A 20839-nucleotide genomic window follows, 5' to 3' on the forward strand; every position below is an offset into this window, starting at 1 on the left:
AAGGTTCTCTACTGCTGTGGATCAATGCCAGGAGACCTGATCTGGACCCAGGTCTGGGACTGTCCCTCTGTTTAGTGATCCTCTGTGCTTTATTATACTTCATTCTTGCCGCTTTGCAGGAGCCTAGACATCATCTGACCTGGGGATGGGTCCTGAGTGGTGACCTGGGGCATGGTAAACCATTTACCCAAAGAACTCTAGAATGGATAAAACCAGTAGGATAAACCTGGTTTAACTTCATGAAAAAAAATGAAGTTTTTCACTAGGGAAATGAATTTTTCACTAGGGAAAGTGAACAAGCTAGATAATTCCAAAGGAGGAGGAGCAGGATAATAGAAAATGAAGTTAAAATCCTGGTGTCAGTCACAGACAGGTTTGGAATGGAAGTGAGACAAATAACTAATGGAGGGAGTGCATGGAGAAGATTGTGTCACCAGCGGTAAGCTTGATGTTGCTGCAAGTCTTCAAATAATGCCTGGATAACTAGCTGTTATTCATTCAACAAACGCTTATTAAACCCCTACTCTGTGAGACAGTGAAATGGTGAGCTGAGGAACTCAGCCGATGAGGTTGGACTAGAATCAGAACACATCTTGGCTATATGAGCTTAGCCGTGCTTGTTAACATTTCCATGTCAGTTTTCTCTTAAAAAAAGAGATCGTAATAACACCAATCTCATGGATTGTTGTAAGCATTAAGTGAGTTAATACTTTATGTGTTAGTACACACAGATCACCTGTGAGAGTCTCTGTGTGTTTAAACCACTTCAGTTGTATCCGACTCTTTGCAACCCCATGGACTGTACCCCACCTGGCTCCTCTGTCCATGGGATTCTCAAGGCAAGAATACTGGATTGGGTGGACATGCCCTCTTCCAGGGGATCTTCTGACCCAGGGATTGAGCCCATGTCTCTTTTATCTCCTCCACTGGCAGGCGGGTTCTTTACAGCTAGCACCATCTGGGAAACCCACTAGAGGGTCTGGTATCCAGTAAATACACAATATAACCACTATTGTTCTCATATCTAAGCTCCTGGATATTGCAGAGCAATTTCTTAAATAGCTATGAGCTGGGAATAGATGCCTAATGATTTATTCTCTCAGTCTATCTTTGGTTGAGGCACACCCAGAACAAAATTTGGAGCAATGCGAATGTTAGAGGAGAGTCAAAGAATTTTTCTTCTTGTGGTTTTCCCTTCATGCTCTTCTCTGAAGCTACTCCTCTTGGATTCTTTCCTTGCTGTGAATTTCAGATGATGTCTCTATCCCTGTATATTCTTAGTTTGACAGCACAAAGATTTAGTAATGACATCTGCACTTGATACAATTTAAATGAGATATTCCCAAAACAGACTAAGGAAATTCATTTCGGCAATTTTTCTTTTGTCCGTTCAAATATTATTTTGTCCATTCAAGTATACTTTAACGGAGAAAGAAAAACACAAATGATAAGTGAAAAGTTTGCAATTTGGAGTACTTATATAAGTTGTTATTTGAAAATATTTATTAATTTTAAAATAAAAGTAAAATGAGCTCATGTGAGTCAAGGTTCTTTTAGAGGAAAAAGGGGTGATATTTACATTTAGTAATTATTTCCTTTTTTTGAAAGCTTCAGGATCTTAAGTGTCATTGTTTCTTTTATACATCATGACCAATGGGGTATTTTATTCAATTATGATGGATTACATGTCACCCATCTGGACATGTTCCAGATGTAACTAATCTAAGATCAAAGTACTTAGAATTAAATGCTTTGCTGGATTGTTTGACTTGAACAAAGCAAGAAGACCATCAGAAGCTTTTTGAAGGAAAGACTATACCAATTTTGAAACTTTGAGAAAATTGGAACTCCTAAACTAACTAATAATTTGCTTCTATTTTTGATCTTTCCAAACCATTTACCCTTCTACATGTTAATTCCATAGGAGTTGGAAACTAATACCACATGAAATCTGGTATTGGTATAAAAACAAATAACTCTAAATAACTCTTGATACAGAGAGAGATATAGAGATACATAGAGAGACAGAGAGGCTGAGAGACAGAGAGAGGTGCTTTTCTTTGACCAAGAGAGAAGCTATACAACCTTTAGAGCACAATGTTTTAACTAGCTTCACTAGGATAGGAGAAAAATAAAAACAAGATGATCAATACATTGAAGAAAACTAATTTTCTTAACCTACTGCAGTTTGTTAACAACCATTGCTTTGACAGTGATGAATCTGCGTAAATATTTCTTGGATGGAAAGGAAAAGCTTTCATCCAGAAATAACAATTTCAAGAATTGTAATTCCAAAGAAAAGAAGGAAAGCAATTTAAGTCTCAGGGGCAACTGGAACCAGTTCAGTTCAGTCACTCAGTCATGTCCAGCTCTTTGCAACCTCATGGACTGCAGCACGGCAGACTTACCTGTCCATCACCAACTCCCAGAGTTTGCTCAAACTCATGCCCATTGAGTCTGTGATGCCATCCAAAAACCATCTCATCCTCTGTTGTCCCCTTCTCTTCCCACCATCAGTTTTGCCCAGCATCAGGATCTTTTCAAATGAGTCAGTTCTTCAAATCAGATGGCCAAAGTATTGGAGTTTCAGCTTCCGCATCAGTCCTACCAATGAACACTCAGGACCGATCTCCTTTAGGGTGGACTGGTTGGATCTCCTTGCATTCCAAGGGACTCTCAAGAGTCTTCCCCAACACCACAGTTCAAAAGCATCAATTCTTCCACTCTCAACTTTCTTTGTATTCCAACTCTCACATCCATACCTAATTACTGGAAAAACCATAGCCTTGATTAAATGGACCTTTTTTGGCAAAGTAATGTCTCTGCTTTTGAATATGCTATCTAGGTTGGTCATAACTTTCCTTCCAAGGAATAAACATCTTTTAATTCCATGGCTGCAGTCACCATCTGTAGTGATTTTGGAGCCCCAAAAAATAAAGTCAGCCACTGTTTCCCCATCTATTTGCCATGAAGTGATGGGACCGGATGCCTTAGTTTTCTGAATTTTGAGCTTTAAGCCAAACTTTTCATTTTCCTCTTTCACCTTCATCAAGAGGATCTTTAGTTCTTTGCTTTCTATCATAAGGGTGGTGTCTTCTGCATATCTGAGGTTACTGATATTTCTCCTGGCTTCCAGCACAAGCTGAAATTGGAACAAAGTAGGTGTCAAAAGGCAAATATTTTATGGGAGAGTGAAAGACTGTTAAGACTTAGCTCAGGGTACGTTTGTCAATGATACAGTCATATTTCTTAAATAGTTCATCAAGCTGACATTTCCTTGTATTCTTGGAATAAGTTAGTTAAGGGAGTTAATATGCACAGTCTTCAATATTTCATATGTTAAACTATTACTTTTCCAACATCATAGTAGTTATCAACCTTGGAAGTGTATTTGTTTCTGTTGGGCTTATAAACTTCTAACGATAGTGTGATATTTATTAAGGACTTTTCAAAATAATTCAGTACATTGTGCATGAAAAGAAAATCTTTCCAATTCTGATAAGTAGGAATATTGAGGCACCTAAGCATATACAGGTATATTGCATTATTATACCTGATATATATATTATATAAAAATGTCTCTATTAGTGACTTAAATAATATTTTTGATGATTCATCCAAATGTTTGGGCGACAGGAATCCCTATATAATGTTTTTTAGGTACTTGAATTATTATACCCATAGTGAGATTTATCGAAGAATGGCAAATAAAATATGTACTAGAATTCTTGATGTAAACCCAATAAATCCAATTAAAAAGATCAGTGAATATATACAAAGTCAAAATTTAAATAATATACACAATGCAACATTTGTGAGTGTTTGAAGAGTTAATTCATTGGAAATTATATCACAATATGTAATATTTAGGCACTGATGATTACTCACTCAAATTATTGAATTTATTGTATACTATTCATTAGTTTAATCAGTAAAACTGTACTGTAAATAAGACAAAGTTCCTATTCTTGGCAGACAGAATAAAGTAAATGGGCAGTGATAATAGCAGAGCTTGGAGAATTCATAGGAAAAGTCCTAGACAGCCATGGAACTATGCATGGAAGAAAGAGAATTGACATCTTAGCTGAGACCAGAAGGATGTGTACAGTACATCTGTGCTAATGAGAACAGTAGGGAGACATAAAACATGTTTGACAAAGGCTCAGAAATGAGAGAGATTTCTGACACGGAAGGGAAAGTGAAAATAATTCAGTGACCTGAAATGTGTTAATAGTAAGCATCTAATAAATATTTCTGAATGAATGAGAGACTGACTGACTATATGAATGAGTGAGAAATATTGAAGTATGAAGAGGTAGACCAGAGATAAAGTTTTGTAAGCATGTGTGTTAGGCCTTCAGAGAATTTCATTTTCTGGATATACAAATGAATAGTATTTGAGTGAGTAAAAATAACCATAAAACATTAGTTGGAGGAAATAAAATAAGGGGAAAAGAGAATGAAAAAAGGACTTCAATAAACTGTGCCTAATAGAACTGGAAATAATGGCCTGAAAAATGGTTATAATACCCCATTTTCTCACTAAGATCCTAAAGATTCTCAAAATATTATTTACTTACTTTTGGCTGTCCTGGGTCTTTGTTGCTGCATGGGCTTTTTCTCTAGTTGTAGTGAACAGGGGCTACTCCCCAGCTGCAGTGTGCACACTTCTCACTGGGGTGGCTTCTCTTGTTGCAGAGCATAGGCTTTAAGGCTCTTGGGCTTCAGTAGTTGCAGCACGTAGGTTCAGTAATTGTGGTTTCTGGGCTCTAGAGCACAGGCTCAATAGCTGTGGTCCACAGCCTTTGTTGCTCCATAGCATGTAGGGATCTTCCTGGATGAGGGATCCAACCCATATCACTGATATTGGCAGGTGGATTCTTTACCACTGAGCCACCAGGGAAGCCCCAAGAACCTAATGATTCTTGATAGAGAAATCTCTAGTCTGAAATGTTTAAATATTTTATTAACTGGTTTTATACATGACATTTTGTAAATTGTATTATTTATCCAGTGTATTTTTATTACCCATGCATTAATTTTCATATATTCATATATTTTCATATTTTTAAGACTTTAAAAGTATTGCATTGATTTGGATGAGTTTTAAAAAGAAAGCACACTGAAACTTCTCTGATGAGATAAGAAAGGTTATTTTTCAATAACTATTTAGTTGTATATAGTAAACATAATGATAACCTATAAAGATAATACATTTACTAATAAAATTTCCTTCTAGAGACAAGGTAGTATGTAACTGTTAATTAACTTTATTGATAGCTATTGCATGTTCATAGGGTTTAAAGAATCTATAGTTTAAATATACTGTTGTGTTTTCATGGACTCTAGTATAACTAAAAGCACATCAATTTATCGTTTGGACTATGAAATAGAATATCAATGGATAGATTTACTTTTCTTGTGCTAAAATTAATTTGAATAATCCTTAAGTTGAAATACAATGTCTTATGACATGTGTGTCTTTCTTGGCTGAAAATAGCCTGTTGAAATAAAACTTTAAGTTAACTAATGTTTAACTAATATTAGCAAATATAGTAGACCTTGATGTAAGTAAATTACAGATCAAAGCTGTTAATTCCTAATTATCTCTAAATCAACTTAAAATGCTTTGACAGAAAATGATATAAAGGATTACTGACTTTAAATTCATACTATGGAAATACCATACTCAAAGATTTACTCATATGAAAACAGAAAAATTGATTATTCTATGAAATTGTTCTTCAAGTAGGAGGCTAGTTAAATATTTAGAATTCATGTTTCTTTATCCAAATATTTTTACTTAGCAATTATTTTTTTTAGGTGCTGTACTGTTTTCTGGGGATATATCAGTTAACAAAGTAGATTAAAAATCTTGAAATGCTTGGGACTTGTGCTCTAGAGAGTGGAGAGAAATAATCAACAAAGAGGTAAATCATATTCATGGTATGTTAAGAGGAAACATACTGTGGAGAAAAATGAAGCAGGTAGAGGAAAATAGTGAGTGCCAGGATGAAGTTTGCATTGTAATTAGATAGTCTTGGAAGGACTCACTGAAAAGGCCTAATCTAAGCAACATTTGAAATGAGAAAGTGAGCATTGCAGTATCTGGGAGAATAACATTCCAGGCTAGGGACCCAAGTTTAAAAGCCCTGAGGTAAGATCCTACCTGGCGTGCCCAAACAAAATTGACAGCCTGGTGGGAGCAGTGTGGATAAGGGAGAAAGTAGGAAAAGAGCTCTAGAAAATCATTGTTTTCTTCTTTGGCAGTTTTAGTGGGTAGGGATGGGACGCTGACATTGCAGATAGTATAGGATCTCTCAGTTCATTGTAAAATTTTGGCTTTTATTGACGATAAAATAGAGAAGCACTGGAAAGTCTTACAGAAAAGCATGATATGACCAGGGTTATAGTTTATAAGGAATATTTAGAGAGCTCCCTGAAACAGATACTGACCTCAACACAATTTGAAAGCCCATTTTTGAGGCACCAAATGATGAGAGAATAAAAGCTTTTGTTCTCATTCAGGAAATAATGACTTTTGGGCAGTTTGATGGTGATGAATGTGGTTATGGCTTGAGCCTTGAGATGAGAAGGGGCCTCTTTTGCAATGGTTTACACCATTTTCATAAAGTTGATGACCAGCTTTTAGCTCTTGCATGAACCTATTGAAGAGGAATTTCTTTGCAGAAGTTATTGAAGATCATCTGGCAAACAGAAGGAAAGAAATCATAGACCAACTTGCAGTGTGAGTAAGAGCTGGCTTTGTTTGGTCTACAGTATTTTAAATTATTCATGCTAAACTTGTGGTTTTTGTTTTTAAGAAATACAGAGAATAAATTGATGGAAACATTTACCAAAAACTGAGGGAAAAAAAAATACAACAAAAGCAAACAAAAAAATGTCTGCTGTGTTGCCAAAAAACTCCTAAGGAGCTAAGAGCAGTAGCAGGGTGACCTGTTCAGATCATGATTGTAGTACACAAGTTCAAGATGATGAAAGCCTGGACCAAGGTGGCTTTAGGGGAGGTGGTGAGAAGTGTTTGAATGCTGGATATGTTTTGAAGGTAAAGTCAGCAAGATTTGCAGAAAAACTGGTTGTAGGAAGAAGGAAAACAAAAGCAGGCAAGCATGACTCCAAGTTGTGAGTCCTGGGTAGTTGTAAGGATAAAATTATTTAATGAGATTGGAAACACCGGGAGATGAAGACTAGAACTCAATTTGAGATACAAGTTTGAGGTACCTATTAGACAGTCACATAAAGGGATTAAGAAGGCAGCTGGATTCTGCATCTGGACCTCAAGAGGAGAGATCAAGCCTGGAGATGTTGAGCATGGGAGGCATCAGTATAGGTGACATTTAGATCTGCAAGCTTTGGTGAAATCACTATGTGGGTAAGTCTGGATTGAACAGAAGATAAGGCCAAGGACTGGGCGCTGTGGGATTCCAATTTTAGAAAGTGAGGGAGGAGAAAATGTAGTAAGTCTTGAGTGGGATTGAGAAGAGGTAGCTGAAGATGTAAGGGGAGAAAAAAGACAGCATAGTGTCCTGGAAATCAGTGGAACAATCAATTTCAAGTATGATGGAGGCTGAAAGCTGATCATTTGGGGATTTCTCTTGACCACCTAGAGCCCGAGTCAGAACCTTTGTTTGCTTGCTTTGTGCTGGAAACACAGTGACACACTGTCACCTTTTCTTAACCTTCATATCGCTCATTCCCTGTCTCCTAAGATATGCTTGCTTTCTTTTTTCCCTCCCACTGGATAAAATACAAGTGATTAGGTTCATTTTTCAGAGTTTTTATTGTGATCTTATTCTCCTTCTCTGTACTAATATATTAATTATGATTAGATCTAAGAGGTTCCTCAAGTCTTAGCCACTCATTTACATACACATTCTTTGACCACACCTATAGATAGTTGATCTCATCCTACATATATGAAAATTATTGTTATATCTCCTGATGTCACCTTACTCTCAAACTGTTGTACCAGTTTCTTTGGCACACCTAGAAATTGATGAATCAAAGGGGATTTCAAAATATTCATCAAGTTGTCAGTTTCATCTACTTCCATTTCTCATTTCAAAGAGTCTTATCATTATTAATGATCCTTAAGTAGCCTTCATTCTTTCACCTATCCATTTACTCAACGAACTTGTATCATTGGGAGGGGTATTAGGAGTGCAGCTCTTCCAGTAATCTAAAGCAGATGTAGTAATATAATAGAAAAACATAATAATAATAATATGAACATAATTACCTAGACTAAAAATCAGATTACTTGCTTCATAAATCATTTTAGTTAAATTCTAATCAGTAAGGTAAAAATATCCATAGAGGCCCCCAAATCTTAGCCATCTGCAAGTAAATGTGATTAATATGGCATCTTTATACTAAAAAAAGATAATGGTTTCTATAGGTAGAGTATAATATTAATTTGGTCATTTGGTCATAAAAAGAGATTTTTTTTTCTTTTTATCTACAAAAACTAATTTCAGAGAAGAGTAACTTTTTAAATCTAAGAATCAATTGTTTAATCAGGTTGATATTTTCAGTTGGAATGAATTCCTTTGACAGCTTGAACATATATCCACTGACATGTCTGTAATGGAAATCATTTCAGAAGACGCTAGACTGACACAGACTTCCCATGGCCTCGCAGCAAGACAGTGGTAGTCTTGAGGAATGATACTTTTCATCTTTTTGAAGATAGACACTCTCCAGTTGTCACTCCACAGGAAATCAGGAACCATGCTAAACTCCAGTGGACTTGGAATTACACAGCCAAGTGCCAGTGGAAATAGCCTATCCAATATTATGATTTATTTTGAAGGAGAGTTAAAAAAAAAAAAAAAACGGAAAAGGAAAAAAATGGAAGTAAGCTGCACGCAACATGGCCAAACAGCTGTCTGGTTTTCTGTCTCAGAAACAGCTTGGAACTAACTATTCTCACAAGATCTCTTGGCAGAGTAGCTTGATGAAAATACCAAAGCTGTGAGGAGAAGTGTTCTTTTGCTGAATCCTTTCTGTAGCTATCATATGGTGTATGATATGATTTAGGTGTTCAAATTTAGGTGTTCACACCTAAAAAATGGTGCACAAATTTGAACATGTGCACCGTGTTTTTTTTAAAGTTCCTTTATGTTCAAATGAGGCACTTATTAATTCCGTGTACAGAACAAGTGCAGTTCACTGTAGCATTAACACCAAATAAACCTTAATAGTTTTTAGAAACGTTAATCCTAGACATGTTCTGATTTCCTTTTTTCAAATGGCTTTTTTAGAAGCAGTCAAGGAAGAGCTTGATAAGACACATCTAAGTGTGAATTCAAGGACACTGGTGATTTGGGGGGTGCCCAAACTAATCTCTAAGGGGAACTCGTTTTAGCTGCTGTATACATCTATTTATTCATTCTTTAATGGATACCGTCTTAAGTAATAGAGACAACTTGATTTTAAACACATTTCTGGCTCACCTGCTAGATGCCAGAACTGTGAAATATACAAGATCTATGTTACTCTTTAAATGTTCGGTGTCAGAGGGAGGACATTCAGCATTTCGAGATTCATTATTTTAGGAGACCTTGAATTTTATCATCCTCAAATGTTGATTAAGTGAATTTATTTTTTATTAAGTATTCAAAGTGGAGTCAATTAGCTAGGACATTTCATACTTTTATCTCGAGGCATTTTGAGTCTATCCTTTGTGACATCAGAATTAGTTTCTCATCTCAGAGCTTGCTGTGTTTATTCCTCTAGTGACTCAGTAGTTTATTGGCAGTCAGTCTGTAAAATGCTCTCGGGGATTATCTAAATGCAGAATGTTTGGAATGGAAACACATATTACTTCTCCTGTCAAAAAAATGTAATTAACACACATGATATATCATCTTGCAAAAGTGGATGAAAATTCCAGTGGGTGACCTCAAGTCACAGTTTCCAGTGCACTTACAGACTGTCATGTTTCTGAATAGCTCCCAGCCCAGGACTCCTTTCTTCTTATAATCCTGTCTCTTTAGCCTCCTGTATGTGCATACACACAGTATGTGCATGTGTTCAGCCCAAAACCCACCACTCAATTTCAGTTTCTTTAACAGTTTTGATTTGATTTGGTTTATTGCATAGGTAAGAATGCATTAACAAAGTACAAAAAATTGAATGTACTTTTTCCTATCTGTATTTTGAGAGTTTCCTCATTGTTTTGTGTGGTACACATAATTCACTGTATAGATGTATAATTTATTTAACCCATCTCTTATTGATGAATATTAGGTTCTTTCCAGTCTTTTGCTATTTTCAAAAAATATTATAGAAATTCAGTGCATTTTTACATATCACTAATTACATGTTAATTGTATACACACACACACATATGTTAATAAAACATTTGTGTAGTGTAATTTCCCAGAAGTGGAATTTCTAAGTAAAAAATTCTGTGCATTTGTAATTTTGACAGGTATTGCTAAATTCACCTTTATAAAGATTTATACCATTTTACATTCAACCTGTAAATGTGTAACAATTGCTGTCCCCAGGGAGTATTATTAATATTTTAGGATTCGACAACTTGAAAAAATGGAGAAAGCTTTTAGAGTGGATTTAATTAAGAGTTCTGTTATAAATGAGGTTCACTATCTTATCAGAAGTTTAATAGCCATTTCTATTTCTGTTTCGTTAAATAGTTATATCTTTTGTCTATTTTTGTATGTCATTGGTGTTTTTTCTTATTGATTCATAGAAGTTCTTTAGGCATTATAAAAATAATTCCTTTATCTGTGATAGAAGTACTTCTTATTTTATACAATGGTTTACCTCCCCCCCCACCCCCATTAGAATTTTCTGCTCTCAAAATCCCTGTGAGAGCATGTGGGCCTCAATTCACCTTTGAAGGATAATCATTTCTCTGATTTTTCATGGAAAATGGTATGGTTAGATTTGATTTCTTCTGGTGTCAATTTTGCAAAATTATTTTCCTAAAGAATATTCCATTCTACTCAAGTTTTAATATATTTTCAAAGGGCATATTTTTCATAGAATGTGTTATAGCCTTGATAAATTTTGCCTTCTTAAGCTATCACTTTCTAAAAAAGTAATAACAAAAGCCACCTTACTGAAATGTCTCACTGTGATTGGAGATGTGTGTAATTTTTCTGGTAATGTGTCGATTTTTACTCTCTTTATATATTTTAAGGCAATATAATTAGATACTTTCAAGCTCAGAATAAAAAGAAATTCGAGTTCCTGATGATTTCTTGTTTTTGTCTGATATTTTGTTTTCTGGTTTCCCACCAGAAAATATATGGCAATATATGCCAGAATCTTAAATAATTTTTGGCTGAAATAATTTTCAGAAAAAGAATGACTGATTTAAGAATTTTTGGAAATCCTAGGAAGTTCAAGTAGATGCACTGACTTGGAACATAGAAATATAATTAATTGCAGTATATAGAAAATGCCTGAAATAGAAACAAATAAATTGCAGGTACATGTACATTCATAATATTTCTCAATTACTTCACTGCATTCTAGTAAATATGAACCTGTATCTGCCTAACTGAGAGACGGGGAGCTTGACTATTTGTCTAAGAAAAGTTAAATAAAACCAGATATGTAAGTCTTGGTAACCTTAATTGTTAAATTATTTCCCAAATTGTGTAGATTCATATTTCTTTGATCAATGGGAGACCGAGTGCTGATGATCCTTCTCCTGAACTGCTGGAATTTACCTCTGCCCGTTATATTCGCCTGAGGTTTCAGAGGATCCGCACCTTGAATGCCGATTTGATGATGTTCGCTCACAAAGACCCAAGAGAAATTGACCCCATTGTCACGCGAAGAGTAAGTTATGAGGAATCATATTGGAATCTGTGAATAATATTGGGCCTGTTGTTTTAATTGTCTGTTAAATAGGTTTTTTTAATTTTGTAAATGATTTTATTCATTTATAGTTGTGCAGGGTCTTCATGCTGCGTGGGCTTTTCTCTAGTTGCCACGAGCAGGGGTTACTCTCTAGTAGCAGGGCGAAGACTTCTCACCACGGTGGCTCCTCTTGTTCCAGAGCACTGGCTCTGGTGCCCACAGACCTCAGTAGTTGCGGCTTCCAGGCTCTAGAGCACTGGCCCAGTGGCTGTGATGCATGGGCTCAGCTGCTCTGCCACGTGGGGTCTTCCCAGACTGGGGATTCTTTACCGCTGAGCCGCCAGGAAAGCCATCAGGAGTAATTTAGATTCTAGTTTTGCATGCTTGTATCTGGTGAGAGAGGCCTGGGAGCTGAGAGTCCTCAGACACAGTCTTTGGCTCTGCCATCAGAAACTCTGGGGCCCTGGGGAGCGCCTGTTCCTCCCTCAGTCGTGTCTGACTCTTTGAACCCCGCGGACTGTAGCCCACCAGGCTCCTCTGTCCATGGGATTTCCAAGGCAATAATAATGGACTGGGGTGGCATTTCCTTCTCCATAATAGTCTTTTAAATAGTTTTAAAAAATAGTTTTCAGTGGGGGAATGAAAGACTTTAAAATTTCATGGACCTTCCTTTGTTTAAATCCAACCTCTGGGCCACTTATTAGATGTGTAACAAATATCAAACTTTGTAACATTTCTAAACTTTAGTTTCCTCTTGGTACAGTGGAGCTCATACTGCCTAGTTTATTCTCTTGATTTTGAGGACAAAGTTAGTTTTTTCCACACCTTGGGTTATCTGTAGTACTATTATAATTGGTCATGTGGGCTTGTAACCCACACTAAGAAATGCATTTTATATCATGACTCAGTACGTATACACACACAGGCAGACACTCACACCACATCACATCCTGATAAACTTTAATATGCATGGAATTAACTGGTGATGTTGTAGAAATGCAGATTTGAATTCAGTAGATCTAGGACAGAACTGAGAAACAGCAGTTCTAACAATTTTGCAGATGATATGGATGCCACTGGTCCATGGACCATTTTATCTAAATAAATAATTTAGTTTCATGCTTCTTTAATGAATCACAATGCACTTCTAGCTCAAAAGAATACAGATATTAGGGAAAAACTGATTGTATACACTTTTATTTTCCTTTATGAATTGAATATCAGGGAAAAAAATGGTTATAGCATCCTTTCAACATATCAGTGGAAACAGAAGCTAGTAGAGGTGTTATTTTCAATCAGAAATTTGAGAGATTATGACATAGATGATCTGCCCAGGTTCAGGCAGTTCAGTTAAGTTGCCCAGTCTTGTCTGACTCTTTGCGACCCCATGACCTGCACCACTCCAGGCCTCCCTGTCCATCACCAACTCCCAGAGTCCACCCAAACTCATGTCCATTGAGTCTGTGATGTCATCCATCCATCTCATCCTCTGTCATCCCATTCTCCTCCTGCCCTCAATCTTTCCTAGTATCAGGGTCTTTTCCAGTGAGTCAACTCTTCGCATCAGGTGGCCAAAGTATTGGAGTTTCAGCTTTAGCATCAGTCCTTCCAAAGAAATCCCAGGGCTGATTTCCTTTAGGATGGACTGGTTGGATCTCCTTGCAGTCCAAGGGACTCTCAAGAGTCTTCTCCAACACCACAGTTCAAAAGCATCAATTCTTCGGCGCTCAGCTTTCTTTATAGCTCAGGTTGCTATGAGTCATAACTATGATTCCTCCTATCCATGTCCCGCCAGGTTCTCTGGTTTATGTCATCTCCCTTTTATGCATGTATACAACCAAGACAGTATTAGCTAGAGACTCAGTTCAGTAGTAAATCCATAAATCAGATACATGCAAACAGAATATCTACTGTGTGACTAGAAGCAAAGGAGAAAAGAGGATTGTAGGGAGAAACTGAGATTGTGAGGCAAAACATTGTTCCACAATGACCCTACTGGGGTTCAGCTGTTGCCACCAGTTAGCAAAGTGCTGACCCTACAGACTGAGTATTGAAGGGCAGTGCTTTTCACAAATATGTGAGGACTCCTCATACATTTTCTCATTGCTTAACTTCCTCACACCTAACTTCTCCATCATTACAAAATAACTTTTAAAGTCTTATGTCCTCATACAACACGTTGGATGTTTCAGTGCCCTTTCCAAACCTGAAATACTTTTGACTTGTGTTATATTTCAGTCTGTTGCAAATTGTCTTCTGCAAAAGTCATCATTATTTTATAGCAAAGTTTAGATTCTTCACTTATTAAAAAATCACTTTTAATTATAATTTTGCCATGACTTAAAAATACACACCAAGGAAGACTGAATAATTTTGAAGTGAAATTTAATCTTTCCTGACAGTATATCTATCAAAGAATAAAAATCAATGGAAGTAAACATGTTCCTTTTATCATCTTTTGCTGAAGGCACAGAGGGTGTTGGGGTGCACATCTATTATTTGTAACTTCACTGTATATGAACCTTTAAAATAGTGCAGTAAAGTTCAACATATAATTATATTTTTTGAAAGTACTCAAGTTCTGTAAACCCTACATATAAATTTAAATATATAAAAATAGGACATTGAATTTTAACTCTTCTTCATGACTTAGAAATGAAGCATTACACATTTATATTTAAAGCAAATGTTGCAGTTTTTAAAACATCTACAAAACTTCTGTATCAGCTTTCTGAGCAACTATGCCTGTTTGTATCTGTATTATTAGGTGATGACGTTAGTGAAAAGCAGAGTCTAACGTCTAAATTAAATCTAAACTTCCTTGCAAGTTACAATAGTGTGAGGTATAAGTATATCAAGTAAGATAAAGTAACACAAAATATTATAAAAGATACTGTATATAAACAGCAAAAACAAAAAGAAAAAATGTTTAAAAAAGAAGTAAATTAGAAAAGAGAATTTGTAGTCAGGGAACTCAGATTTGTATCCATTTATTTATTCTCACTAAATATGTGTGTGTGTGTTTAGTATAAATAATTGGAATAATAGAACTATCTACCACTGTGATGGCTATTTGGATTCCATAAGATAATGTGAAGTACTTTCACAACTAACTATAACTTGTGATATACAAATTAGTTAAATTTTTTTAATTGTCCAGTTGTATAAATTATGAGTAACCTTTCAAAAATAGCTAGGTAGATGAAAATAATTTGAGGCAGTCCTATGTTAACCTAAACAGGAAGGTAATTGCATGGACATTTTAACATAATAATGAAGAAATAGTGTTCTGCACATCTAGTTTGCTCCTTGCATTATATTAAACCAGTCTTGTAGTTAATTACTTTTCATGTGCTTCTTGATATGCTTAAGAAATGTGTCCTCATGAGCACCATTTCCCTTACATTTGTTGATTCTTTTCAAATTCATTAAGTAGAACAGTCTGCATATGATTCATGAACACTGGCATTCCTAAAATGATTATAAAAGAGGTTTTCTGTCTTTCAGATTTTATGAAGAATTATTGTCCTTGTTTCCCCCACCCCATAACAGTTTGCTTTCGATAATAAATGCTCCAGTATGGAGTTTGCATACTGTGCAGCACTTTATGTTGTTGTGGGAAATAAATTTCTAAAATGCCCACCTAACATAAACTATAGAAGCATTCTGCCTCTGGGCCATGGTTTCAATGTGAGGAGTTACTGGATACACTTGTGAGCCTTCAGTTGTTCTCTACAGCGTCCAACTAACGGTAGAAGCATAAAGCCAAGTTTTTAACTGAATGCTCCTTCCACCTTGCAGTAGTCTTAACAGGATTTCTCTCTGGATTGCTTTTTGCAGTACTACTACTCGGTCAAGGATATTTCGGTTGGAGGGATGTGCATCTGCTACGGTCATGCCAGGGCTTGTCCACTTGATCCAGTGACAAATGTATGTATATTTTTAGGCTGCTTAGGTAAAATGAAGCTCTGAACTGTAAAATGCTTCACGAGAAGCTTTGCTGACAAGGACGCTGTGAATGGGTGTCAGGTCCCCACTTAGACGGTGTAACAGAAAGCCATGCCAGGGTGAAATAGAGCTGGCAGTTAGGATGATAGACTTTAAAGGGAGCCATTACAGTATCAGAAAACAGATTAGTTTTTTCCCAAAAAGGCTCCAAACCAGTCTATCTATTTTGAAACCTCTCTAGCTATGACAGCCTGCTGTATGATTTAGCTTTAGAGAATGCCTGTCATCAATCAACCTGTTTCTTTTATGAATTTTCATCAAAAAATATTAATGCAAACGAATGAAAAATGTACCTGGAAGTAAATATAAATGACCATGGAACCAGAGACCGAGGTAAGATGGGGCAGTAAGGAGGAGAGTGAAAGAGAGTATTCAAGAGAGCTTGAAATCGCCAGGCCAGAAAATGCTGGAATGGTTTTGGGTTGCATTTTTCATTAATGACAATGTATTAAGTGAACACAACCTAAGCAAAGAAGATGAATGAGCATCTGTTTTTCTCAGGCATAAACAATCTGGTGAAATACAGAATCATCTACTTTATGTATGGTAGAAATATTTTGGATAGTGAGATCAGTGAATGTAGCTACCTAGGTAAACACTTTTTCCTACTACAACTGTAATACAAATGATATTTCTTTCAAAGCTAGTTTTCTGAGTAATGGATCATAGTATTACCTGCTGCTGCTGCTGCTAAGTCGCTTCAGTCGTGTCTGACTCTGTGCGACCCCATAGATGGCAGCCCACCAGGCTCCCCCGTCCCTGGGATTCTCCAGGCAAGAACACTGGAGTGGGTTGCCATTTCCTTCTCCAGTGCATGGAAGTGAAAAGGGACAGTGAAGTCGCTCAGTCGTGTCCAACCCTCAGTGACCCCATGGACTGCAGCCTACCAGGCTCCTCCATCCGTGTATTACCTGGGAAGATTCAAATCCCTGGCATAGTTTTCTTCACAAGGTTGTGGTCCTGCTTTCTGCAGGGTGTGGGCACTGTCTATCAGATGTACTGATGAGCAGTATTTCCCATGATTTGAGAACCTGCACAGCAGCCTTGGAAGGACGGTTCCATGCAGTGAAATAAGACTGTACTCAAAACACTTGCAGACAGGAGATTCAGGCTTGGAGTATTAGATTTCTGCTCTATCCCTGCCTCTCCATGCCTAGCCATCTACTCTCTCCCCTCTTCCTATGCTAAATGCTAATAGTTCACTTCAGTCGTTCAGTCATGCCCGAGTCTTTGCAACACCATGCACTGCAGCACATCAGGCTTCCCTGTCCATCAACAACTCCCAGAGCTTGCTCAAACTCATGTTCATTGAGTCAGTGATGCCATCCAACCATCTCGTCCTCTGTCACCCCCTTCTCCTCCTGCCCTGAATCTTTCCCAGCATCAGGGTCTTTTCCAGTGAGTCAGCTCTTCGGATCAGGTAGCCAAAGTATTGGAGCTTCCACTTCAGCATCAGTCCTTCCAATGTTAATAGTACTTTGATGGAAACCTTAAAATGGATACATCCAACCCAGAAAACCTGTGGATCTCAGCAATTAGAGAAGTGATTCTAGTCTTCAAGACCACTCCTGATTGGGCCTTCATTCTCTGCTCATCTGAGCCCAGTGATTCCAGTACCAGCCTGAACCTCCCTCCCAAGTCTGATGTTGATCAAATATATTCATCACTCCCGCTGCTGGAACCTCTTCCTTCCCAGACTGACAGGAGTTTTAGATTTTGGTACAGAGGCTCCATGTTTTCTCTTGTCTTCATTCTACCTTTCAGGAGAAACCCCTCATTTATGGTTCCAAAGAATGCTGAAAGTATGCTTCCCCACTGTGCCCCTTGCTTTTTTTTTTTTTTTTTACTAGAAATCCCGCTGTGAATGCGAGCATAACACGTGTGGTGATAGCTGTGACCAGTGCTGTCCTGGATTCCATCAGAAACCTTGGAGAGCAGGCACTTTTCTGACCAAAACAGAATGTGAAGGTATGTTCTAGACAGTCCAACACCATGTGGAAGTCTTCCTTTCCTGGGGCACAGGTGGTGTAAAACACATGCTGATTTCAGGTGAACTCATGTGTCAAATTTGTATGCATTTTATCCAAGACAGTAGCTGGAAGCTCTTTTACTCTCCTGTTTTAGAGTTTTCAAGATTTTATTTTTTTGACAAATATTTACAAAACACTTATGAATTTACTACTATGTGAGAATTATGAGAAGTAGACAAAAGCATAATATACACTTACTGTTATCAGGGGTGAATCTGAAGCTTATAGCATAATATATATGAACTTCTGAAAGTGTTACTCACTCAGTCATGTCCAACTCTTTTGTGGCCCCGTGAACTGTAGCCCACCAGACTCCTCTGTCCATGGGGTTTCCCAGGCAAGAATACTGGAGTGGGTTGCCATTTGCCTTTCCTGGTGATCTTTCTAACCCAGGGATTGAACCCATGGCTCCTGAATTGCAGGCAGATTCATTACTGTCTAAGCCACCAGGTAGGCCCCAATATGAACTTCTGCTGAACTATAAATCTAAACTAGCCAAAAAGCCCAATTTAACTGAATTCAAATATTACCATTTTAGTGAATCACATTTAGTGAATCACCCAATCACATTTTTTCAGTTCAAGAGGTGTATATGGCCTCTAACACAGGCTTGGCAGACATTTAAAACTAATAGTAACAAATTATTACTATTTTAGTAATAGTACACACACACACACACATATAGAGAGAGGGAGAGAGAAATGTAAATAAACATACAATAAGACCTACTGGATATAGAGATTACCCTTCTAAATAGGTATGTTTATAAAATGGTTATCAAACCAGTATAGCTGCAGATTCTCTGCCTGTTCCCCTTTTATATAGTTCCTCCCCTAGTAAGTAGCTTTTGAATACCTGTCATCTAATAAATGGAGAAAACCAGAGGGGAGAGATCATACCCTAAAGCTTAGACTCATTTTATTATCTAGGAAGAAGAAGGCCCCTGACTGATTAGTTATACTTATTAAAGGGTAGGGGTTTGGGGACAGTAGTTGTGAAGAATAGGAGAGAAGGTAACTGGGAGAGGGCAAGAAAACAAATGAGTGGAGAAAGAATATCTATTTTAGCAATCCATTAATATTTTCAATGTGTTGTTTCACAATAATAATATCAAATGCTAATATTAGACATGGTGTCTGTGACAATCACAGAGTGCCTGATGAACTATGGACAGAGGTTCATGACATTGTACAGGAGACAGGGATCAAGACCATCCCCAAGAAAAAGGCATGCAAAAAAGCAAAATGGCTGTCTCAGGAGGCCTTACAAATAGCTGTGAAAAGAAGAGAAGCAAAAAGCAAAGGAGAAAAGGAAAGATAGAAGCATATGAATGCAGAGTTCCAAAGAATAGCAAGGAAAGATAAGAAAGCCTTCCTCAGTGATCAATAGAAAGAGAGGAAAACAACAGAATGGGAAAGACTAGAGATCTTTTCAAGAAAATTAGAGATACCAAGGGAACATTTCATGCAAAGATGGGCTCGATAAAGGACAGAAATGGTAGGAACCTAACAGAAGCAGAAAATATTAGGAAGAGGTGGCAAAATACACAGAAGAACTTTCCAAAAAAGATCTTCACAATCCAGATAATCACGATGGTGTGTGATCACTCACCTAGAGCCAGACATCCTGGAATGTGAAGTCAAGTGGGCCTTAGAAAGCATCACTATGAACAAAGCTAGTAGAGGTGATGGAATCTCAGTTGAGCTATTTCAAATCCTGAAAGATGATGCTGTGAAAGTGCTGCACTCAATATGCCAGCAAATCTGGAAAACTCAGCAGTGGCCACAGGACTGGAAAAGGTCCGTTTTCATTCCAATCCCAAAGAAAGGCAACGCCAAAGAATGTTCAAACTACCGCAAATTGCACTCATCTCACATGCTAGTAAAGTCATGCTCAAAATTCTCCAAGCCAGGCTTCAGCAATACGTGAACCGTGAACTTCCAGATGTTCAAGCTGGTTTTAGAAAAGGTAGAGGAACCAGAGATCAAATTGCCAACATCTGATGGATCATCGAAAAAGTGAAAGAGTTTCAGAAAAACACCTATTTCTGCTTTATTGACTATGCCAAAGCCTTTGATTGTGTGGATCAGAATGAACTGTGGAAAATTCTGAAAGAGATGGGCATACCAGACCACCTGACCTGCCTCTTGAGAAACCTATATGCAGGTCAGGAAGCAACAGTTAGAACTGGACATGGAACAACAGACTGGTTCCAGATAGGAAAAGGAGTACACCAAGGCTGTATATTGTCACTCTGCTTATTTAACTTATATGCAGAGTACATCACGAGAAACGCTGGGCTGGAAGAAACACAATCTGGAATCAAGACTGCCGGAGAAATATCAATAACCTCAGATATGCAGATGATACCACCCTTATGGCAGAAAGTGAAGAGGAGCTAAAAAGCCTCTTGATGAAAGTGAAAGTGGAGAGTGAAAAAGTTGGCGTAAAGCCCAACATTCAGAAAACGAAGATCATGGTATCTGGTCCCATCACTTCATGGGAAATAGATGGGGAAACAGTGGAAACAGTATAAGACTTTATTTTGGGGGGCTCCAAAATCACTGCAGACGGTGATTGCAGCCATGAAATTAAAAGACACTTACTCCTTGGAAGGAAAGTTATGACCAACCTAGATAGCATATTCAAAAGCAGAGACATTGCCAACAAAGGTCCATCCAGTAAAGGCTATGGTTTTTCCAGTGGTCATATATGGATGTGAGAGTTGGACTGTGAGGAAAGCTGAGTGCCGAAGAATTGATGCTTTTGAACTGTGGTGTTGGAGAAGACTCTTGAGAGTCCCTTGAACTACAAGGAGATCCAAACAGTCCATTCTAAGGGAAATCACTCCTGGGTGTTTATTGGAATGAATGATGCTAAAGCTGAAACTCTAGTACTTTGCTCACCTCGTGTGAAGAGTTGACTCATTGGAAAAGACTTTG

At 37.4% G+C, this 20839-nt stretch overlaps 1 protein-coding gene across 3 annotated transcripts in view; it reads left to right on the forward strand.

Annotated features, from left to right (window-relative positions):
• LAMA2 (laminin subunit alpha 2) overlaps positions 1-20839 on the forward strand; it is a 681429-nt gene that overhangs the window by 236053 nt on the left and 424537 nt on the right. For all 3 annotated transcript variants that reach the window (XM_069598353.1, XM_069598354.1, XM_069598356.1), the window contains exons 5-7: positions 11659-11838; positions 15700-15789; positions 17718-17835. In XM_069598353.1, the coding sequence (XP_069454454.1) occupies positions 11659-11838; positions 15700-15789; positions 17718-17835 (388 nt within the window). The remainder of the gene's footprint in view (positions 1-11658; positions 11839-15699; positions 15790-17717; positions 17836-20839) is intronic.

The sequence above is a fragment of the Ovis canadensis genome, chromosome 8, assembly GCF_042477335.2.
Source record: "Ovis canadensis isolate MfBH-ARS-UI-01 breed Bighorn chromosome 8, ARS-UI_OviCan_v2, whole genome shotgun sequence".
Taxonomy (NCBI): Eukaryota; Metazoa; Chordata; class Mammalia; order Artiodactyla; family Bovidae; genus Ovis; species Ovis canadensis.